Genomic DNA, 24,357 nt, shown 5'->3' with positions numbered 1-24,357 from the left:
ACCAATAAAGGGATCTATTTCTTGTAATTTATTAATACCTACTTGGGTGTCCCACTTCTTTTGCATCAGATCACGGATGTAAGTTCTAATGCTAGCTTTGCAATCAGAGTATGGAATAAGAAGTGGTGTCACAGATTTGTTGAGTGCTGAATTAGCAGCAAGATCGGCCATTGCTTTCCTAGAAACGGCAACGTGGCTGGGTAACCAACAAAAGACGATGTCGCATTGGCCAGAAGCAAGCTCATTAGATAATTTCTATTAAAAGTGGATGTTTACAAGAAATATTTTTAATAGCCTGAAGACACGAAAGAGAATCGGAAAAGATTATGTACTGTTTATATTTACGGTGTTTATTAATATATTTTAGAGCTGTTAGTATTGCGTTTGCTTCTGCTGTGAAAATTGGACTGTCATTGGGTAATCTGGAAGATATTGTTTTGGACCCAGTGACAGTGGCACAAGCTACTGCGCCACTATCCTTGGACCCATCTGTAAATAAGGATTTATATGTATTATATTTACTTTTTAATTGATTATATTCTTGTTTATATTGTAATTCGTTAGTTTCAGATTTTTTAAATGTAGTGAGTGTTAGGTCGTCTTGTGGCCTCACCAATTGCCAAGGAGGAGAAGAAAGAAGACGCGAAGGAGCTATATTTTCCAGCTCAATGCCGGCAGCAGTAATGAATGGCTTAATCCTGAGCCCAAGATGCGGAACAAGAGAAGATTTATTGTTGTACAAATCCTCATAAAGAGGTTTAAAGATACAGTGGAATGCAGGATTAGACTCGTTAGAATATAGTTTGGTAATATATTGTAATGATAATTTTAAACGGCGTTGTGCAAGAGAAGGCTCATCGGCTTCGACGTAGAGACTATCAACAGGAGATGTTCTGAATGATCAAAGACAAAGTCTCAGACCTTGGTGGTGGACAGAATCTAATAGTTTTAAGTTGCTTTTGCAGGCTCCACCATATACGATGGAGCCATAATCAAGCTTCGAGCGGACCAATCATCTATACAGGTGTAGGAGGATAGTTTGGTCCCCTCCCCACTTTGAATAAGAAACGACTTTCAATAAATCGAGGGCCTTCAGGCATTTAGTTTTTAGGGATTTGATATGCGGAAGAAAGGTTAAATGGGAGTCAAAAATCAGACCTAAGAACTTGGCCTCCTTTACAACCTTGATGGGAGTGCCATTTAAAAACAGTTCTGGGTCTTTATGTGGTTTATATTTACGGCAGAAATGAATACAATTAGTTTTGGATTTAGAAAATTTAAAGCCGTTTTCAAGACACCATTTATTTATCTTGTTTAAACACAACTGCAGTTGCCGTTCAATAGTATGCATATTTTTACCGCGACAAGAAATGTTAAAATCATCCACAAAAAGTGATCCATCGATTGAATCATTTAAAACCTTGGATAAACTGTTGATCTTGATACTAAACAAGGTAACAGACAAAATACTGCCTTGTGGAACACCCTGATCCTGATTGTAATGATCAGACAGGGTAGAACCCACTCGGACTTGAAATTGCCTGTCTGTTAAAAACTGTGATATAAAAAGAGGTAAACGACCCCTTAAACCAAAATCATGTAAATCCTTTAAAATGCCATGCTTCCAGGTGGTATCGTATGCTTTCTCGAGATCAAAGAATATTGATACTGCATGTTGTTTATTTACTATTGCATTTTTAACAAAGGATTCCAAACGTACCAAATGATCAATGGTACTACGATTTTTCCTGAAACCACATTGAATATTTGTTATAAGGTTATTGGTTTCAAGATACCATGTTCATCTATTATTCACTATTCGTTCCATGGTTTTATTGACGCAACTCGTTAAAGAGATTGGTCTGTAATTAGACGGATCTGTATGATCCCGGCCAGGCTTTGGAATAGGGACAACAATGGCATTACGCCACGAAGTTGGGAAATTCCCTGTAGTCCATATCATATCAAATATATTTAGCAGCGTTTCCAAATATGACTCGGGCAAATGCTTTAGGAGCTGATAGTGGATATCATCAGCCCCTGTTGCTGTATTACGAGCTTGCTCAAGGGCAGTATGGAGCTCATGTAACGAAAATAATTCGTTATAGTCTTCACCATTGTCTGAGTTAAAATTTAATCTTTTCTTCTCCTGTTGTTTCTGAAACTTTTGAAACTCAGGGACATAATTTGATGAAGATGAATGCTTGGCGAGAGTTTCACCAAGTTTGTTAGCAATGTAAGTTTTATTAGTTAATAAATTTTAACCATCCTTCAGATGGTGAACAGTAGATTTAGCACCTTTGCACTTTATTCTTTGAATCATGTTCCACACCTTTGACATAGGCGTGCGTGAATTTATTTTAGTTACATAATTTCGCGAAGACTGACGCTTATTTTGTTTAAAAGCACGTCTTGCCTTGGCATTTCAAATTTTAATTTTGTTTAGATTATGAACAGTAGGATGTCGGCGAAAATACTTTTCCGCTTTCTTCCTACACTTTCTGGCCTGTTTACATTCATTTTTGAACCATGGCTTACGGAAGTGTTGAATTGCAGAGGACTTGGTTATAGTTTGGTCAGCAATGTTGTTCAGTAGATCTGAAAATAACTGTATAGGATCTTCGCTGTTCGCAAAATGTCATGTTGTAAGTGATCGGTACATAGTGTCTTATATAATGACCAGTCAGCCCTGGCGAAGTTCCGTCGTGATATGTGTGGATCATCACCAGGGTTGATTGTTTTGAGAATGGTGGGGAAGTGATCACTCCCACACAGGTCATCATGAACCATCCATTCAAATTCATTATATAAGTTTGTGAGTGACAGATCCAGGGAAGAATATGTTCCCATAGCTGGATGTAGATAAGTGGCTGAACCATCATTGAGAATACATAGATTATTATCATAAATGAATTCCTCAAGGATTTTACCTTTAGTATTAGTATGGTCACTTCCCCAAAGCGGGTTGTGGCCGTTCAGATCGCCCATGATGAGGCATGGCTTCGGAAGCTGGTCATATAGGTGTTTAAGATCCGACTGTCTAATATCAGAAGAGGGATGAATGTATAAACTGCACAGAGTCAATGCAATATGCAGGGTGATGCGAACAGCAAGTTAGAAGATTTGTACTAAGATGGACAGGGCTGTGTATTATCCCTTGCCGTACCAACATGGAAGCACCTCCAGTTGCTTTGTCTCCTGGAGGAGAAAAAGAGTGATAATCACTATACCGTCTCAGAATAAAGTTATCTATATGTTTTAGATATGTCTCTTGGAGACATATAGCTGACGGTTGAAAAATCCTGTGTTACTAATGGAATCTCGTTGAAATTATATTTGAGTCCTGCAATTCCATTGAATTAAAGTGGACAATTGAGTCATGGTGCCCCAATTGGTGATCTTCCGCGTGAATGTGAGGAAGTGGAGTTCCTCCGTGTGTCCTGAGAGGACGGTGACACCTCCATATCTAGAGGTTCAAAGGGGTTCTCAAAAGGAACCTCTGAAGGTATTGGGACTGTAGGTAATTGTTTCCTGTTGAATTTTGTTCCCTTTCTTTTTGGGCAAATGACCAGTGTTAGACTGTTTAGCTGACGCTTGTGATGTCTCTGGCTGAGTCTTAGTCTGAGAGTCTGATGAAGACTGAGAGCTAGATAAAGTCTGACATCCAGATAATTCCTGAGAGGCAGATGGAGATTGACTGGCTCGGGATGTCGATGGTAAGACTGAAGCAGAATTCATGGGCTTCTCTGACTTGACCCATGTCAGATCTGTTTGACAGTATCATAATAGTTCGCTTCATGTGTTGATATAGAACAATCCAGTCCCTGAATACAAAAGGAAACGGGCGAATGCCAGGAAAAGAATGGGGAGATTAAGGCAAAGGGTATGTTTTTTAACTTTAAGACACTGTCTACGTATATTTATGTTGTGCTAATAACTAAGTTTGTGTTCGTATTCGTTCATGCCCTATAAAGTTTACATTTTAAAAGCTTTCCTAGAGAATACATATTTTTCTATATGAAATAAATACAATATATTCAAATTCTTTATCATTGTTGTTTTACTTGCCTTACTTTACATTAAGGTGCGGAATTTTTGTAAAATTCAAGGGATGCCACAAATGGCCCTAGTGCACCTCACAACCGAGGGAACATTGAAGGTTGTTGGTATGCTTTTTTTACATTTCATCTGAAATCATATCCAGATTGTTAATGTCGAATAGCCTGACATGCCGTCTTGGGTGTACACAAATAGAGCTCTCGTCAATGCTGAACTTCTTAATTACTGATATAGTATTTAAAAACAAAGTATATGTGCTAATATAAAAAACGTTTCGCTCAATTGAAATAACATTTCGTTCCCATATTGTAATATATATTATATATAAGTAAGTGGACTATCTATTGAAAAAACTCGTGTCTCATCGCTTTACCATAAAATACAATCACTTAAAGCTTTTTAATGCCTTTTAACTTAATTATATTAAAACAGGACACCAAGATATGGTTGAGGCTGTTGGCCGCAGCAACCTGGTTAACATACTGAATATTGCGCCGGTAGCGCCCGCTACCACTCAGGAAGGTACGTGCTCTCACTCCTCATACTTTACTTACAGTAAGAGCATAACATATATCATGTTAAATACCACCTTATTTAATTTGAAATATTTTTAGAGGAAAAAGTCGACCTTCGACGCATTTCCGTGGCGGTGGACTACGCCGACGTCCGGGACGTCCACCTATTAAGACGAGCGGTCACTCAGGTCACAATTGACAAAGGTAACGTCTGTGCGTTTTGGGTGCGTGCGTGCATGCTTGTGTATCGTCACACACAAGAAAGAATTATTCAATATTATATATACCATATTATTAGAATTACCTGCAATGTAACATATATGATATAATCTATCCTGTTGTTCCCAGGTGCCAAGGGATCCCGATGTATTTGGGGAAACGAAGGCCTTCGGCCTTTTTGGTGGCCTGAGGGTGTGCCGTTTGTGGCGCCCTCAGCAACACACACGGACGATGGTATGCTTTTCACACAAATCTCCTTATCTCAAACTTTTACTCAGGAATGGAAATTATGTAAAGTCCACTTCTTTCCCAGAATGAAAATCGATGTTAATTAAGGTCATGTACTAATAATCTCAAGTACATGACCTTTTAATGGATAACAACTTCTGCATAACAGTCACCTAATCACGTACCCAGAAGTAGCACTGGTACGTCCTTACCAGCAATAGACAGTTGTCTCCATGTCCTTCCAACGCATACCACATGCCTCGCAAAGAATCAATAAGTACTTTTTTCCAACTGTATCCTTAAGAATTCATATGGAAATAAATATAGCAATGAGCAATGATATATTTAGTTAATGTTCTTCTCAACACGGTCCTCGCTGTAGTCCACACACAGTATATAGTGCTACTGAGAAACATGTTATTGCTTTCATGTGGATGCTTCGTGTAGAAGTCGTCAATAAGGGGCATTAACACGATTGTTGAAGAAGGGGGGTTCAATGCAACCTGTATCATATGTATTATTTATTCAAAAAATAATAAAAGTGTATTTGTAATTATATTGTGTCATTCTAAAAGTTTTTTTCAGTGATTAAGTTGTAAATAATATTCATGCTCACGCATATTGGTTACACTTTACAATTATAGAAACAAATAAGGTGTTAATAATCACAATAATCTTCGATCTCAGCTGGCACTAAACATCGGCTGCAGACGGCAGACAACCTGAGACATATCATGTGCAGCTGGAAACGCCACGTGATATCGGTAATATACATGATATATTATATTCTTTTTCTGAAAACGATAAATTAAAGTATATTTTAAATTATCTCTCTAGCCGAGTTATAGTTCAGGAGGCTGTCTTAAGGGTTCTCCCTCACGGGCCTTGTTTTGAGTAACTTTCATTGTTGACAAATTACGAACGGAAATGGATTCTATTTATTCCTTTTTCAGAAACTTAATTCTAGCGGTTATGTCAATTCGGCCGATAGCCATGAAGTGGTATTATCCCTGTATTTGCGTTGTTTGTTGAAGTTTCTATTTAATTGTTCCTTTTCCTTTCAGTTTTCACAATACTAACCAACATATAGAGCACTGTCTTGATATAGACATGACTCACCTACACCATCATTCCAGCGTGCAATGTACACAATACTCCATTAACTGTAGGTAACTTTTACATTTTGCCGGTAATCCGCCCAATATCAATCTGGCAATTTTGCTAATTTCCAAAGTTCTTACCCCAAACTCTCGATCAGATTTCTACAGTTCTTAATTGTTCTTAATTGAGCAAAACATATTAGGTTTTTTTTAGTTTATATACTTTCAATGTACAGCAAACATTATGCTTGTACATAATCATTTTTGTATGTTTTGTTACGTAAGAAAACAATGCAAACAATGACATTAAAATATATTATGGAATATTAGGGTTATAGTTCGTGTCTTTCATTGGTGTTCTCACCATGCGCAGCTAACAAGAGCATCTGTACTTCAATAGACTGACTGACTGAGTTTAGTTTTACGCCGCTTTTAGCAATATTCCAGCAATATCACGGCGGGGGACACCAGAAATGGGCTTAACACATTGTGCCCATGTGGGGAATCGAACCCGGGTCTTCGCCGTGACTAGTCAACGCTTTAACCACTAGGCTACCCCACCGCCCACTTCAATAGAACATGTCATATCATATATTGAATAGCTGGTATCTACTCATCAGAGTTGCCAATTTCTACAATTATGTTTCTTATTTTATAGTTTATACACTAACTTCGTTATGTAATGAATCAATAATTTTTGAATGATATAAAGTTAATTGTAATAAGTTCAACATTTAATTGAAGCGTTATGTTTACGCCTAAGTGCATTTCGGCACACATATTCAAAGTAAATTATCCTCACATTACATATTTTTTTGTCTTATAGCTTTGTGTCTAATGGCTATATTTATATTTTAGCTTGAACAGATAATCAACAAGAACCTAGTAAGTAAAATCATTCATAACAACAAAGCATTAAAACATATATCCATTTTGCGTCAGAAAGGTAACAGGTCAATAAAACAATCTGCCATGTAATAAACACCACATACATCCATGTTGCATCTGGAATTCTGCTGATTTCTTTGTATTTGTACCACATATTAAATGCCTGCTTCAATTACAATGCAACTAATACACACACAGGATCAATGCCATGTGGCCTTCACAAATCTCATTTACCCGTTTACTTGTTGATGAACTTTGTTACAGGATGAACTTACCTAAACGTTTATGATAAATACACAGTACCAATGGAAAGTGGCGTGTAGAACGTCCGTTTTCTGTAAGCGAGGCACTGTTTGCCCTAATACCTAAACAGTGAGATGTTTACTGATAAATACACAGTACCAAGTGGCGCTTACAGCTGTAGAGTGCCCGTTTTCTGACTTATAAGCGCGTTTTCTGACTTAAGCGCCACACAGGTACACTGTTTGCCAAAACACAGGTAACACTACACTGTTTGCCCAAAGTAAGATGGTTCTAATAAAACGCACTTTGGTGCTTACAGCTGTAGTGTGCCAAAAGTGAGAGTGAGATGTTTCTGATAAATACACTTCATCAATCACATGTGGCGCTTGCAGCTGTAGAGTGCCCGTTTTCTGACTTATAAGCGCCACACAGGTACCCTGTTTGCCAAAAGTGAGATGGTTCTAATAAATAAATAATAATAATAATATGGTAATGTTTGCGCCTAGAATCCAACACGATGCTGCTCTCTGGCGTTACATTATTACCCTGACGGAATTGTACTTTCAAAGCTGCTACTAAGCGCTTCGCGCGACCGTATAGGTCCGTACATCCGCTTCTCAGGTACCCATGTTAAACAGCTGGGTGGACTGAGTGCAATGTGGACGAAGTGCCTTGCCCAGGGACACAACACAGTATGAGACCCAGGTCTCAAATTCTGGTGTCTCCACCGGGATTCGAACCCCGGCCTGTGGCGTGCGAGGCCAGCATGCTAACCACTACACCACTGTGCTCCACTTCACATGTGGCGCTTACAGCTGTAGAGTGCCCGTTTTCTGACTTATAAGCGCCACACAGGTACCCTGTTTGCCAAAAGTGAGATGGTTCTGATAAATACACTTCATCAATCACATGTGGTGCTTACAACTGTAGAGTGCCCGTTTTCTGACTTATAAGCGCCACACAGGTACCCTGTTTGCCAAAAGTGAGATGGTTCTGATAAATACACTTCATCAATCACATGTGGCGCTTACAGCTGTAGAGTGCCCGTTTTCTGACTTATAAGCGCCACACAGGTACCCTGTTTGCCAAAAGTGAGATGGTTCTGATAAATACACTTCATCAATCACATGTGGCGCTTACAGCTGTAGAGTGCCCGTTTTCTGACTTATAAGCGCCACACAGGTACCCTGTTTGCCAAAAGTGAGATGGTTCTGATAAATACACTTCATCAATCACACGTGGCGCTTACAGCTGTAGAGTGCCCGTTTTCTAACTTAAGCGCCATAAACGTATACAGTTGGTAACAGGCGCCCAGAGTAAATATACAAGATCAGTGACCTGTAGCAAGTCCTTCTTGAACTAGTTTCAACTCGTGTCGTATATGAAACTTAACGAATTCCATCTAACATGCTGCCAGGAACCTCTCAATGACACACCGTTGTTTTCCCACTTGTAGCCACCAGCCGAAAATATAAGCCAGCAATCCCAAGAGAAATGCTGCGGCTTGGAGAGCGCCATGAGAAAGGTAGATTTAGACAGGAACATTTGCTTAAACCTACCCCGTCATTATCCTCCAACCTACTCACATAGAAGGGATGCGTCCCAAAAGGTTTAGACACTTTGTAAATGGCATGTGGCGCTTACAACTGTAGAGTGCCCGTTTTCTGACTTATAAGCGCCACACAGGTACCTTGTTTGCCAAAAGTGAGATGGTTCTGATAAATACACTTCATCAATCACATGTGGCGCTTACAACTGCAGAGTGCCCGTTTTCTGACTTATAAGCGCCACACAGGTACACTGTTTGCCAAAAGTGAGGTGGTTCTAACAGAGAACAAAATTCGAGTAAACGCGTTTTAAGAGTCATATTTTTGAAACCTTAGAGCCATATGAAATAGTCTAGAGTTTAAACAATCATTTGTATTTTATTCGCCTACAGAATGATCCCAGTGGTGCCATCTCTGCAATAGTGGATGGACTCTATTGTATGAAACATTTGGAGGACATCGAAGCGGGAGGCATCTTTAAATTCCGATTTGCGCCAAACTGTGTGCCCAACACGAGAAGGTATGGTGATAGTAAAGCGAGTTGGTATTCGTATATACTCTAGCATTGTTTCAGCTGAATATAACGGTTATTTTTTACATAATTAGGTCTGTGCGCAGCATACGGCCTACAATGACATCCAATCATGCAACATGGTCACACGTGTGAACTGATCTGTATCCACTCTCTAAGGCCATGGTTGCGCCGTAAAGTCGAACATTATCACTATAACTATACTGTTTAGACATTTCTTAGTATTAGGACTAAAATGAATCAAGTCACTATATTTTCCTACAGGCAATTTGTCGAGGTACCCTCTTCAAAGGTAGCATGTGGGGAGGGGAGCTCACTTTGGGAAGTATTCGGAGGATTCCCCGATGTTCTTGTGCTGGCCACTTTCGCTCATGGCTTTGTGCACAAGGAGCATTACGCTCAACAGGTGAGTATTTACCAAAAGCCAAAAGTCCTTTGTAAATGAGACATTCTAAATATCAACAGCTCACTTTTTGCGTAATATTGATACCATTCGCCGCTCTGTAATTCGTGCTTTTTATGTCGTTAGTTGAACTTATTCACGAAGGAATAAGCACAAGATGTAAATTTTGCCTAAGCACATGTTTTTGGCCGAAATATTTGTACACACATTGACGTACATGTCCAATATATTATCAGCTCATCAAGTTGGGCGAAACAGCCGAATCTTTAGGCGAGCGTTTCGGCATCCGTGCCTCCACTGAACAGTCAGTGGAGGATGTGGTAGCAGCAGCAACGGAAAGGATCCTAGCTGGTCCCAGCATGCCCAGTGAGTATTTAAACAATTATGTTTAGTTTTCCATTATGTTGATGACATCTGTGTATATATTTTCTAGGACTCACTGGTACCTACTTGCAGTGGCACCAGAGAATGCATGGGTTACTACAAGTAGTACCAATGCCATCTGTGTATATATTTTCTAGGACTCACTGGTACCTACTTGCAGTGGCACCAGAGAATGCATGGGTTACTACAAGTAGTACCAATGCCATCTGTGTATATATTTTCTAGGACTCACTGGTACCTACTTGCAGTGGCACCAGAGAATGCATGGGTTACTACAAGTAGTACCAATGTTGATAACTAATGCATATACATTAAACTTTATATTGATGTTCAATTAATCTTTTCAATAAATATCCCATGTTGTTGTTATATATGAATGATTTACTGAAGTTGACTCAATTTCATAAGCGTATTATTATAAAATATTAGGAGCTATTCGTAACTTTGTTTCCTTTCTTCTGTGTATCTGTAATGAACAATGGTTAGGGTGACTTTGCAGTGTACGGACCTATCTGAAAGCGTTCCACGTTTTATGAACTTTCCCCCGTCTTGGTGTTCGATTACTTCTAAGCGGGGCGTTATAAAGCTTAAACAACCACTCACTGAACTAACTTCTGCAATCCAGACATCGGAACCATTATGCTCATTGCTGGGGCACTAAAGAGGGAGGTGGTCGTGCACATGGAGGATAGAACAATTTCAGCACCACCGTGCACATGTTTGGAATACTTTGAAGGCGAGGAGGTGCATGTGTACGTGGACAGAGGCGGAAGGGCCTACTATCTGACGACAAAAACTGGTGATGGTATAGAAACAAAACTGTAGTCTTGGAAATTTAAATACTTGCAATGTTTGTTTGCTTGATATTTAATGCCGCACTGAGCAATATGTCAGTTTTAAGATGGTGGTATGTAAATAATCGAGTCTGGACCAGACAATCATCACTGTTTATGCTACTCGCCTATTAGAATTATGTATTCATAATTGTGTTGCATGAAGATCCTTTCAGCAGATAACGTTGTTGAAATTGAAAGGGTTTTGTAACTTTTAGTTAAGGTATATGCAGCGATATATGAAACAAGAGATTCCAGCTGTAGTCACCTGTATACCTTACTCACTGTACAATGGCGTCTCTTGTTGCAGAAAAGACCCACATCATGAAGGAGGCGAACAGGTATGTACTAGGTAGTTATTAACATGTCAATCAAGAGTCATAATGACTAGATGTAACTAAACATACAAAAGTAAAGAGAAATTTTCATGATTAGTTTATTCCGTGACCAGTTTATAACCAGCATGATAACCTGTACTTTATTCCTGCTGCAGATTTGAAACAGAAGATCCTGACAGAAGGTGGGCAAATTTCGAAAACACATAAACTGCCACTGCATCCGGCCTGACCTAATTCATATAATGCTTAACAGACAAATATAACATTTTAGAAGAATGAAAGAACTTACATCTCAAAGTCTTTGATAATTGTTCCAAAGTTTTTTATCCTGCTTTTGTCGAGACGATTCCGGCCATAAAGAAAATCCTCTAAATAAATGTTAAAGAGAAAACTTGACCCAAGGAGGAAGGCTTCAGGGACAATAAATATATGCAACTATCTTTTTCAGAGTCATACTTTATAAAAGGCTTTTCGTAACAGCAACAGAACTCAGAGCTGTTATGGCTAATGAATGGCTTGACGACCATGTCGTCGACACCTGTCTTTGGTAACTATCTGCTTTGTTAAAAGAGAAAAGAGAAAATATGTTTGTAGAACAACTTATACTGCATTTTTAAAGTTTCACTTTTTTAGTTTGACTAATTACTGCCCAAAGAATCAACTTTCCTAAATCGTAGTTTACAAACTTTTATCCATTGACAATGAATAACAAATTTATAGGCCACATAACAATCAATTATTACATTCACTTTTCAAAATAAGGTAACTTGTTTTAGGACGGGAAAACACGTTTCTGATATAGACAATTATCCTAATTAAAGTACTACGTAATTTCAATCATGTTTTCGTTTTTATAATATTATATGCTTGCTGTATCAAATTATAAATATTATATTATTTTTCGGAAAGTGTGTAGATTTTCATTTCATACAAAATTAACTGGCAAAAATACAGGGTGGTGCTCACTTTATGCACGGATGTATATCCTTAATATTCCAACAGTTTCAACAACAATTTAGAAAGCAATCACATTTAAAATATTTGATGAAATGTATTAATATTTCATTCTCGAAAAAGTCTTCAAAAAAGATGCTGGTGTTCAAATGTAAATTATCATATCAATAACAATTATAATTTCTAGGTTCCTAAACAGACAAATGTGCGAGACTGTGGCGTGTTCACAGTCATGTATGCTGTTGGTCTACTGAAGGTACACCATCATGTCTGATATTAGTAAACAGCAATTTGCCTGAAATAAATCAGTGAGATGAGTGGGGGAACAAATCAGTAGTCAAAATAATTCAGTTATTTTTTAAGTCAGCAAAGGACATGTTACGGTAATCTATTTTGATTAAAATTTGACTTTTATTACGTTTACGAATTTTTTTGTTTAATTTCATTTGTTAAATGCAGAGTACACCCTCATCCAACACAAAACATTTTCTTGTACAAATTTACAAAGTACTAATGAAACTGTTTTGTGCCTTTTAAGGAAAGCAATTTGAGCCAGATACAGTGGTCAACACTCGTGTCATCTGACATAGAAGACACTGGGAGAAAGATAATACATGACACACTAATGAAATGGTGCTGTTGAATACGAACGTGAGTATGCCAGAAAAGGAAAACAATTTATACATATATAACATTATGTTTCTTTGAAAAAACATCTCTATTCATAGTGAATCAATATTAACCCTAAATGTGTTGCTGTTGCTATACTTGGTAACCTGATGTTTTTTTTATATCTGTGATGTTTTACAGACAAAATACATTCAACATGAGCAAACTGAAACAATTGTCAACATGAGTAGAATACATAAAACTGAATAACCACCAGCATATACATATGTAAATTTCAGTGGAGAAAATCTATGTATGTGCAGCTCAATTCAATTTGCATATTTATAATGCAAGAAACAAAAAGTAGGGGACCAATACTGGAACACTCCTCCCACGCCTGCTTACTATTTCAATTCTTGTTAGAGAATGAGGTGACAAAGCTTAAAGAACATCTTCCTCTACCGCACTGTGTTTTCCTTCAAAGTCATCCGGTTTCATCTTTGAGATTTCTACCTGTCGCCTTCCATTAATGTTCAGCAAGCCGAGTACACGCGAATATTAGCGAGACCTCGCTTCCGAACACCCGCGCTGAAACGAGTTCACGCGTGTACGCGCGATTTGCCTCAGGAGGTAGTGCGCCAAACAATCCAAGATGGCGTCCAGCATTGCGAAGCTTGTACCGCTGCAAATGACTAATGCCGATAAAACCGTTGTATTTACGGTTCACGTTCACCCTGATGTACAGGAGAAATGTGTGCAAGGTAAGCTTAAGGTAAGGAAGCGTTTTAATTGAATACGTGCACATTTTGTAGTATTGGGCTTCATTGGACTAAATCGATTATCTGTACAGTCATGGGACATAGGTATTCGTCAGCCGGCAAAATTCTCATAGACTTGCATTGTTATTTTAGTGTAGCTGTAATAATTTTGCAGGTTGTTAGGAAATCATCTTGGTCACAGATACATAATTTCCATGTAATGTTCCTTTAAGTATTTTCCGCATTGTAGTTACATGAGCAACATACATATACAACATTGTGCATTCTATCCCCATAGACCGCCATGTTAAACATTCTCATAACCATGACATGGCATCAATCAAAGTGCAGTCATTCTTGAAATACTGAATGGAAAAATAAAACGGAAATTGTGTCTTTGGAGCTGAGATGATTCATGACACATGTGCAAAATATGAACAAGATCAAACGACAAATAAATTCAAGGTAACTTTTCTAGCTTCACAAAATTAACATGTAAGTCTATGGAAATTATGCACAGTGACGAATACTCATGTCCAATGACTGCATATTGTTGCAATATTGGCGGGAGTATCTGAACGAGTGAACAAATATTTTCCTGTTTCTTGTCCACACTTGTTTATTTGTGTAAATGTATTTGTATAAATGTATTTGTTTAACGTCTTTCACACATACAACGCATAGAGCCATGGTTGATGCTGAATGATTATTTTTTTTCACCTTTTTGAGGTTTCTATACCATAAGTGTTACCTAATATATTTTATTTATTTCACAAAATGCAAATACTTTTCGTTTACATTAAAGTCATAATGTCGATTTTCTTCATCAGTTATTTTGAAGTTCCCCCATTTTACTAACGTCTATGAACCCACCGCTCAATCCGCCTACGAATCCACCGGATTTCCACGTCTACGAACCAGTCTAGTCTACGAATTCACCTACAGCCATCTGAACTAGACAGTACATTTTTAGATTCCACTTGTTTCATGAGCCAAACTTTTCATAAATCTTTGGGGCATATTAGTTACTTTCCAGTGTTTTATTTGTGAGTTTTGTTGAGTCGTAAATGATTTTGTATATGTTTTTATCTGCAGACACACAGTTGGCAACTGAGATGTTTATACGAATGGAGGAGAAGTACAAAGTGGACTCTTCAGGCCACAGAAATCTTAGTAAGTGAGAGAGTACACCACAGTACATAACATCTTAATGTATCAGTTACATGGAAACCTGAGTCTGGATTCACTAAACTTCTAAGAATTTTCTTAGTTTTTTATACTTAAGTTTCCTAAGAATTCTTAGCTGAGAATTTATCTTAAGTATCAATCCACCATGCGACTAAGCAGAAATCTTAGCTGAGAATTTTAAAAATTCTAAGTGAGAAACGCATGGCAAAGCACAAACACCGCTCTGGTTCAGCATGCGCGAGTCATGAGTGGAACCGGGCCATTTCGCAACAACATCAATGATATGTCAACTGTGGTCAAAGACAACCTGAGTATTGATGCTGTGGTACTGCTTCCTGTTCACATAAATAGGTTCGTGCTGAGATGGTGCCATCTATAACCCCAACCACTCCGGAAAAATTAGCGATGCCATAGAAACCAAGTTGGTTTCGTCGGATTTCAGTCGGACTGGTTGGAAATGAAACGAACTGGCGAACAATGGCAGGGGCAGACAGTGCAGTTATTGTTTGGTTAATGGCCCTACTCACTGAAGACCGTGAAACACCAATGTTGTCCGCATTACATAGCTGCATTTTGCCTGTGGCAAAGTAACGCAGCATGATTAGAACTTTGTCAGTAGCTGATAAAGGATTACTTCTTCGAGTCACAGGTGAAATTTCATTTGAAATGAGACTTCATAAAAATTGTATACCACTTTTGGATAATCTAAATATTCGTGTCAACTCGGTTTCTGTTGTTTTTTTCTAAAATGTTGGTTCTGTCGATGAATGCATTGGCGGCCATCTTTGTTTACTTTAAGAAAATTCTTAGTGCTTAAGTAACCTATGGAGGATTCTTAAGTTAAGACAAAATCTGAAGCACTAAGAGGTTTGATGAATATTGCTTAAGCAAAAATCTTAGTTTTAGATACGTTGCTATGGAAACTAAGAATTAGTAGACTTAAGAATTCTTATGGCTTAAGAATATTTACTTAAAATTAATATGGGCAGTCTTTTCAATTAAAATATTTAAGAAATGAGTAATTATATATGTATCTTTCACAGGAATGTTTTAACTGTTCACTTTTGAATATGTTTCTTTACTAATAAACATGTGTTTTTTTCATCTAGGAGCCACTGGTAATATTATCTTTTCTGTTTCCAGCATGTTCACAATAGCTACAGCAAATCCCTTTGCAAAGAATTAATCTTGCTTTAATCTTGCTTAATCATGTCTGTATTACATGCTGTTGTGGGTAGTAGTATTAGTTTCTTAATTATCCCCCTAGGGGGATATAGTCAACGCCCTGTCCGTCTGTCCGTAATGATTTTCTGAAGACTCTTGTTGCTTTTACTATCCTATGTTTCCTATCATTGTCTTATGTGTTCCCCTTAGCACAGTCCTCTTAATACATTTGTCACAATTCATCACCTTCTTATCATGTTTAATGAATTGCACACGCTTATGGCTTATCCATTGGATGGCTTACTGGTACAATAATGTGAGGTGCACATTCTTGAAGTCTTTCTACTGGTGTGGTTTTCTTTGCCTCTTAATATTTACTATCTTCTCTACTCATCTTTTATAAAGTATACACATGTATGTATAAACCTATGTATATAGTGTTTGGATACAGCTATTTTCAATATATATATATAATAAAGTAATTAGTCACTTTCATTTTAATGTAATGAATGAAGTAATGTATCTCATAATGGTACTTGTCAAACTTGCTGTAATAGTTATAGATTTGACTGTACATGCTGTATGACATATTAAAAATTTTTACTTTTTGTTAGGTGCAGGTTTGGGAGGAAAGTTATTACCGGTAATCCTTATTTCCTTTTACTTTCAGTTTTAAAGGTAAAGGTATTTTTGTGAGATAACAAAAAGTGGCGATTTTACATGAGTAACAATTTAAATATGTTCATTGACTTATTGCTGGAAAAATTATTCTTATTGTAAATGTTCCATAATATTTGCCTTATTTTCATTATCCCATTTTCAAATATTATAGTCATTATATTTGAAGAATAAATATTGTATAGAGCTTTTATTTTTTCATTAAAGGTGTTGCTGAATCCTTTGAATTAGCTTCGGAATTTGGATTGTTGAATACTGTCTCCGCTGCTTGTAAAAACAGTGGGGTCAGTATCAGCATGAATATAACAAGACCGACTCACTTTGATGATGTGTCTGCATCTGCATATGTGAAAGATGTGCCGGATGAAATGTTATGTCGCCTTGGGCGGTTAGCACCAAAAGATCTCACGGCACAAGAAAGAGTTAGGTTCCTGGAACAATTGGTAGCATCAGTACCAGATGGTAAGCATTAAATATTACATTTATATGATTGAATAAACAAGGTAACTGTCAATCCCAACAATTGTTTTCATTCTGAGTTACCTTTGAGTATCATTTTAATTTGGATGTGGCAAAAACTATAATACCACTAAAGATTGCTTTCATTATTTGCATCTGCTCAAAACCTTTAGAAGCCCTGTATTATATATATGGTCACACTCTTGAATTTGACCCAGTTTATGTATTGCAGATCATAATAGTGAATTCAGTGTTGAACCCAAAGCCAGTACAAGTAGCGCTGGTGCCAGTGACAGAAATAGATGTGACACACTGGGAGATGACATGGAGCTGGACACACAAGATGACATAGGCACGTACCAAGCATTTTCTTCTGTTAAAAATATTTATTCATAGTCTTCTTTCATTTTATTCATTTGGGAGTAAATTTTGATTAAAGGAACTAATTCAGAGCAGTTTGCATAAAGCCTAAATGTTAAAAAGCATTTTCCTTTGTGAACTGTTCAACCTAAAATTGTAAGTTCATATGTGTATTATACTTGGGAATCTTAAGTCTGAATGCCTAGCTGTAACAGAATATTATAGAACTAATTTCGTTACAGATTCAGTATTTTCAATGACCACTCACTCCAGTTGGTCAAGCCAGAGTCATCAGTCACAAGGTAATTTAATGCAAATGTTTACTTAATAAATGGTTTATAGAGCTAAATATTAGGTAAAGTTCCGGTAATTCTCACTGAGTCTGGTAATTATCTATCTATCGCAACACTGAACGTGGGACTAAGTATTCAGCAACGTATGTCCGTACGTACTTCCCGTTTCTTGTTAACACGATATCTCATGATCTGTTACACGAAAGCAAATAATCAATACGCGAAGGGCTATGACCCGAGCAAGCCAACCAATCATATTCTCTACCTCGACGTTACACCCAATGTCTTCAAATTGGGGAATACGCAGACACAAAATATAAAAAGTAGTAAACATGTGATAAATATTTATTTTTTAGCGGTGGGGCACATTGCCACAATATTGGCAAACACTTGTTATCATTTCTTTTAACTTTGAAATATTCATTTTTGTTGGAAATTTACATGTATCATTTCCAAATGGGTATCTTTACTTTTTTTAGTGAGAATAAACTGGACTGAATGTCAAGTCCGCCTGCTCATTACTCTGCGGCAGCAGTATGAGCATTTGTTTACTAGCAGCATCGTCACCCAGAAGCAGGCTTGGAAGAAAGTAGCCGACGAAATGACTGAGAAAGGTTACTGCTACTCTGGGGATGAATGCCAGAGGAAATTCGGTTCCTTGAGGCTAAGGTATTATGATTCACTCGTACTCGGTTCAAACAAGAAATGGTGTTCTGTTCCTATTTTCACAACTGTTCATTCGTTCATTCCTGTTTTCATCCCAATGGCATATAATGTGGGGGGTATAGTTAACACCAGTTTCCAGAGCATTACAGGCAACAGCTATGTTGCTGTTGTTCTGATTTCCATGGAAACGATTTGTAGTTCATCACAAAAGAGAGGGGAAACAGTACTTTGTCTAAGTTTAATGCACGTTGCTGTACCCGCAACTAGGTGTTTGCACGTTTTCATGTGGCCACCATGTGTAAAGTGCACAGGGTTGTGTGCTGTACACTAGGGGTTGCGACAACACTGAAAGAGTCTTCACACAAAAATGACTCTAAGGTTTATATACTGAGTGGCAGGTGGGCTCGATTCCGGCACCTTGAGCTGGCTGGATCACTAGCCTGACGCGATAGACACCTCACCCACCGCGCCCCCATTGTGTCTGCAGTTATCAGGAAACTTGATTTTAAAAGGTGGTTTTTGACTGATTATTGCAGTCAGGGTTCCTTTTCTCTTTGCAGATACAAAACAATAAAGGACCGTAATAACAAGACTGGCAGGGGCAGGTCAACATGGAAATTCTTCAGTCTCATGGATGAGATGTATGCTGGGGATCCAGCAGTTGAACCCCTTGCTGAAGTCAGTAGCCTTCAGAATCCGAAAAATCTAACCAGGGCCCCAAATAGTCCAGAGAGGGAAAGAAGCGACTGTGTAATGCGTTATGATTCTCCTAATACATCCAACAGCAAGAAGGCCCCTGCCAAGACAACACCTAAAACTCCTGTATCTAAGAGAGGCACAGCCTCACTGGCGGATCTATCGGAAATGAGAGAACAACAGAAGAAACAGCATGAAGAGAGAATGGAGTTGGAGAAGAAAAGATTAGCAATTGAGGGAAAAAAGACTGGAAACTCTTCAGAAATTAGTAGATGCTATAGTAAATTCCAAGAAGTAAATTATATATTTATATACTTATCCTATCTCACGACTTTCACCTCTCTCTCTCTTCATTCGACCATGAGTGGAAACGAATAAAACTTTGCTCCAGGCCGACCTTGTCCCTGTACCTGTGCTGTGCATGCCTTCCTGCCTTAGCTGTGCGGTGTCTTTTTGTCAGAGTGATTTTTGTGGTCGGTCTCCTTCACCTCAGGTGAATCAGGATATCCCGTCTAGTCAGTCTAGAGCTAGTGAGCACAATATTGGGACAATATTCAACACGACAGGTCATGATGTTTGTGCCCCAAGAGTGGTGGGACAAGATTCAGTGAAGTGCACGACTCTTTTGTCCTTTTATGGCTCCAAGATCGAGAATGAGTATGTAAGGTGATCATGTGGGTGAGGACTGCACATGCAACGTGCTGCCACGGCCTAGTGAGCATGGCGAAGGCAGGAAGGCATGCACAGCACGGGGACAGGGAACAGGGAAAAGGTCGGCCTGGAGCAAAGTTTAATTCATTTCCACTCATGGTCGAATGAAGAGAGAGGTGCAAGTCGTGAGATAGGATAAGTATATAAATATACAATTTATAGTTACAATTTCCAAATTTGTTTCCATAAGATCCATTTGAATTATTTCTATTTTGTACCGCTTTTTTAGGTCTTCAAAACTGAGATGACCTTTTTCATCACAAATATTTCTGACATAATGTATACAGACTAAAGTTATAGCAACAATTTTAGGCAATTACCTTGTTCGAGGTATGTATCCGCTTTTGAACATAAGGGAATGATATGCCATTCAGCAGCTGACAAAAAATCTTGTTCCATGTCGTGTCTAATACAGAGTGTATTTAGTATAGATTAGTAAATCTGCATACATTTTAACACTACCTTCTCACAGATCCAGTGTGCAAGGTAAAAGTAATTAATCAATCAGCGTTATTGGTTAATCCTTTGATCGATGTTTGTTTGAAAACTTTGTAACTCATTTGTTAATACCTCTTGCTGCACTTTCCAAGCGCATATAACATAACATGTTATATATTTGCCACATCAGACCTTATTTTATACTGTTGAGTATTTACTCCATACACAAGAAATGCCAAATGGGAACCCTTGTCAGGTAATCTTGAGTTGTGTTACTACTACTATTATTATACCTGTCATAAATTCGGAAATCAATGTGCGTTGGGGGCGCGGTGGGTGAGGTGTCTATCGCGTCAGGCTAGTGATCCAGCCAGCTCAAGGTGCCGGAATCGAGCCCACCTGCCACTCAGTATATAAACATTTGTTTGGCATGACAGTGTTTAACCATGGTAAATATTTCATTCAGAGAGTAGAATAATGTAGAGAGGAAAATATTATGTGCACTTCATCTTAGGTGTCGAGATCCATGCAGTGTTCACAGCAGATGTTATAGTCGTACTGTTGTTTCTCCTTCCTGCATGCATTTACCTTCAGATTGTTCAATGCTATTCTGAATTTACAGAATGTGGGTACCAAAGACAGGTAATATATGTTTCTGTATTAAAATCATTTTAAAATCCAGAGTATAATGACTGATAACTTGAGGTTGAAATTTTCAAATGCTGATCCTGACACCAACATGTTGTGATAACCGAGCCCATGTTTGTAACATATATTACATATATGTACTTTCCACTTTCATGCATTTTCATTCATTATTAGCATATCCAATCCTGACTATGCAGACTCTATGGGATGCTTGTAACATATCATGTTACATATATCTACTTTCCTCTTTCAAAGTTGTGCCCAATGTATGTCTATTAAACTTAATGTGTACATATTAAAAAAGACTGTTTTATCCATGTGTTTTGTTTGCATTACAACATAGACGTGTGTGCACGAGTCACGTGATAGCGATTAGATCATATCATCAAGAAGCCATTTTATGTAAATATTTAATTGGATGGAAACAATTGATTTCAGAATAAGAACTTTATTTGTATGGCATGGAACATGGCTGGTAGTAACAAGAGAAGATTGATTTATTTACATGTCATGCATTTGTACATATAAGAACATTTATCATATTATTGGAATGTACAAAAAATATGTCCATTTTGGCCTATGAGACACTAAAATACAGTTATGGTTACAATATTAACACATACATCACTCTCACTCAGTCAAATATATACATTACATGAGACATTGATTATATTTCCTAATTATTTCCTGAAAAACTTGGGGCGGTGGGGTAGCCTAGTGGTTAAAGCGTTGTCTCGTCACGCCGAAGACCCGGGTTCGAATCCCCACATGGGTACAATGTGTTAAGCCCATTTCTGGTGTCCCCCGCCATGATATTGCTGGAATATTGCTAAAAGCGGCGTAAAACTAAACTCAGTCAGTCCTGAAAAACTTGGGGCGGTGGGGTAGCCTAGTGGTTAAAGCGTTGTCTCGTCACGCCGAAGACCCGGGTTCGAATCCCCACATGGGTACAATGTGTGAAACCTTCTGGTGTCCCCCGCCGCGATGTTGCTGGAATATTGCTATAAGCGGCGTAAAAACCAAAACTCAGTCCTGAAAAACTTTGACGATGTGAAAGAAACCTATATATCTTTACACCAAGAGATGGGCAATTTCCATTCTCTTTTCAGATACAGATTTAAGTTCTTGAGGATCCCTTTCTGATTGTGCTTCAGTTTCTACTGCATCAATGTCTTCAGTATCAATGTCACTTTCGTCAAAGGATTCCTGGGTCAAAATAAAATTGTGCAAAACGCAGCATGTGATAATGACTTCAGGCATTTCCCGAACATTTTTCATGTCCAAGTATTTGAGTTTTCTGAACTTCCCTTTCAAAAGTCCAAAGCATCTTTCAATGTCCACACGCGTTGAACTGTGTGCATTGTTGAATGTTTTCTCAATTGCTGTCAGATGTCCATTGTCTCTGAATGGGACAAGCAGGGACTTGGACAGAGCATAAGCAGAATCACCAAGTAGGTGGTACATTTCCGGTAACGGATTATCTTCTAAGTACTGACACAGCAGGCTGTTCCGGTAGACCCTTGAATCGTGTGCTGATCCAGGATATGCACAATAGACATCAATGAACTTCAAGCTGCCGTCACACACACCCTGCAGGTGCATTGCTGGGAAACCTTTCCTGCATATGTAGGAATCTCTGAAGAAGCTGGGTCCTGGAATTGGTATGTAAGATCCATCCAGCATGCCAATTACGCCTGGAAACCCAGCTCGTACAGATGCTGCATCAGCATTTTTTCGATAATCTGTGTCCTTTGGCCATTTTATTAATTGTGTCATAATTTGTGTACTTGTCATGGTTCTACAAAAATTGCCAAGAAAATAATGCAAAGAACCTTTGCTCATCCCAAATCTATCTACCACACTTCGAAAAGTTTCATGGTTACAAAGGTACCACAAACAGGCTAATGTGCGGGTCTCCAGGCTTGTTGTTCGACAGTCTGTGTGAGGACCAATCATCTCCAACAGGGACTGTAAAGTAATTAAAACAAGTTGTATGTGGATAGTGTCGTAACTGGCGATTGGGTGTTAGTAAACCCTACCCCAGTTGCCTATTAATTACGGTCATTCCACATTGTCGGGGAGATGGTAGCTCTGGCGCTCCACTCGCTTGGTCCGTTGCAGGACGCTAAGTCAAGGAGTGAGGGTTCTGACGACCGTGACTCCTAATTAACCACATAACAGTCATGTACTGGCACACATACATTCAAAGAAAAACGCAACACAAGTGTATACTCTCATAGTTTTACTCAGTCTCAGTCCATCTCTACAACTTCAACATCAGACAAGGCAGGTTCGTGCCACACGAGGCAACTGAGTGGCGTGGACTGGCTTCCGTCACTAAAAAGCGTGCACCACTCGCTCAGTGCCCAACCTATCTTTTTATATGGTTCGAGCCTGGCCTGATCTTGATCACATGTTTCAACTAATCATTTTGATTCGGTTAGCCTGTATTCGACCTTGCACTCATGAATATTACGATTGGAAAAGTACTGGTAAAAATCATTCGGTTACTCATCCCTTTATTGTTTGTTTCAATATAAGATTAATCTGTTATGTCTTTCACAACAAATGTGTTCTGTCTCTCTTTCCATAGCCTACGGCTAAACGCCATTCTATGGAAACTTTCCGTCTCCATACCGTGCCTAACCGCTATGACTCATGAACAAACTGCAAATCTAAATACGAATCTGATATAATTCTCTCATGGTTTTGGGGATGAATTTTACCTTAATAACAATAGCAGAGACTAGAAGATAAGATTATGGGCTTACCTATACATGACAGACCCCTTTCCTTTTGTATATATTTCTGTATAAATGATCTGACAATGGGCCAATACTTTTTCAAATGAACTATCACTAAACGCAAACTAGTTTTATTGCTTGGTCATGCGAGGAATTAGAACTACTGACTACGTTGCTATGTGATCACCCCGTTTGGGAAAACCAAATAGCAATAATATTACAAGTTTGGTAAAGGTTCCTTCATTTTTAATCATTTATGCACCATTCAGCAAAAACTCCAAAATACCATACCTGCAATGAAGTCCTAGTCATTCGGAAATGTGCCCTGAATAAAGGGTCACTGTAACGTGGCACAACTTCTTCCACGTACTTCTCGATTCGGACAGTCCCCAGTGGTTCAGTGCGTTGCATGCATATTTCTTCATATGCAGTAATCAGCATATTCTCATCATCCAGGTAGGAAAAGTCAGCATGAGGCACTATTCTTGTTAGTTCGCTCAACGCAAGATGTACAATATTCGCATTATCCATATTCGCCGCCATTTTGAAAACAGTGCTGCCACGCAGGCGAGTACACGCTTCCGTTCAGGAACGGCAATCGCGTACGCGCACTGGCGGTGAACGAGAACTCGCCTTGCTGAACACGCGGCTGGTCTGAATTCAGTAGTCTTTGCAGGCCTTAATTAATGCCTTTAGGAGTAG

General features: G+C 38.5%; 4 protein-coding genes and 1 long non-coding RNA gene across 5 annotated transcripts; 4 read left to right on the top strand and 1 right to left on the bottom strand.

Moving 5' to 3' along the window:
- Positions 1 to 3,787: 3,787 nt before the first annotated feature.
- On the top strand, positions 3,788 to 5,128 carry LOC124268994. Its single transcript, XM_046704029.1, has 5 exons — positions 3,788 to 3,883; positions 4,085 to 4,166; positions 4,492 to 4,581; positions 4,674 to 4,778; positions 4,923 to 5,128. Exons 1-5 carry the CDS (start codon positions 3,863 to 3,865, stop codon positions 5,126 to 5,128), a joined length of 504 nt encoding a protein of 167 aa, XP_046559985.1. The 5' UTR covers positions 3,788 to 3,862.
- Positions 5,129 to 5,699: 571 nt separating this feature from the next.
- Positions 5,700 to 9,464, top strand: LOC124268661. The gene is made up of 5 exons (XR_006896323.1): positions 5,700 to 5,785; positions 6,086 to 6,186; positions 6,980 to 7,006; positions 8,709 to 8,777; positions 9,192 to 9,464. It is a non-coding gene; the product is annotated as an uncharacterized LOC124268661 (long non-coding RNA).
- A 102-nt stretch (positions 9,465 to 9,566) lies between these two features.
- On the top strand, positions 9,567 to 11,840 carry LOC124268985. The gene is made up of 6 exons (XM_046704020.1): positions 9,567 to 9,737; positions 9,971 to 10,100; positions 10,744 to 10,923; positions 11,262 to 11,292; positions 11,445 to 11,471; positions 11,738 to 11,840. The coding sequence occupies exons 1-6, from the start codon at positions 9,567 to 9,569 to the stop codon at positions 11,838 to 11,840; spliced, it is 642 nt and encodes a 213-aa protein (XP_046559976.1).
- Positions 11,841 to 13,389: 1,549 nt separating this feature from the next.
- On the top strand, positions 13,390 to 19,870 carry LOC124268612. Its single transcript, XM_046703617.1, has 10 exons — positions 13,390 to 13,624; positions 14,706 to 14,783; positions 15,908 to 15,916; positions 16,583 to 16,605; positions 16,848 to 17,102; positions 17,332 to 17,451; positions 17,702 to 17,761; positions 18,232 to 18,421; positions 18,979 to 19,462; positions 19,495 to 19,870. Exons 5-10 carry the CDS (start codon positions 16,937 to 16,939, stop codon positions 19,609 to 19,611), a joined length of 1,137 nt encoding a protein of 378 aa, XP_046559573.1. The 5' UTR covers positions 13,390 to 13,624; positions 14,706 to 14,783; positions 15,908 to 15,916; positions 16,583 to 16,605; positions 16,848 to 16,936; the 3' UTR covers positions 19,612 to 19,870.
- A 2,112-nt stretch (positions 19,871 to 21,982) lies between these two features.
- Positions 21,983 to 22,705, bottom strand: LOC124268978 (putative nuclease HARBI1). Its single transcript, XM_046704010.1, has one exon. The coding sequence runs from the start codon at positions 22,703 to 22,705 to the stop codon at positions 21,983 to 21,985; it is 723 nt and encodes a 240-aa protein (XP_046559966.1).
- Positions 22,706 to 24,357: the final 1,652 nt, after the last annotated feature.

The sequence above is a fragment of the Haliotis rubra genome, unplaced genomic scaffold, assembly GCF_003918875.1.
Source record: "Haliotis rubra isolate DU_JTF1 unplaced genomic scaffold, ASM391887v1 Scf101, whole genome shotgun sequence".
Lineage (NCBI taxonomy): Eukaryota > Metazoa > Mollusca > Gastropoda > Lepetellida > Haliotidae > Haliotis > Haliotis rubra.
Note: the sequence above shows the minus strand (reverse complement) of the source record. Positions and strands in the feature narration are given on the sequence as shown.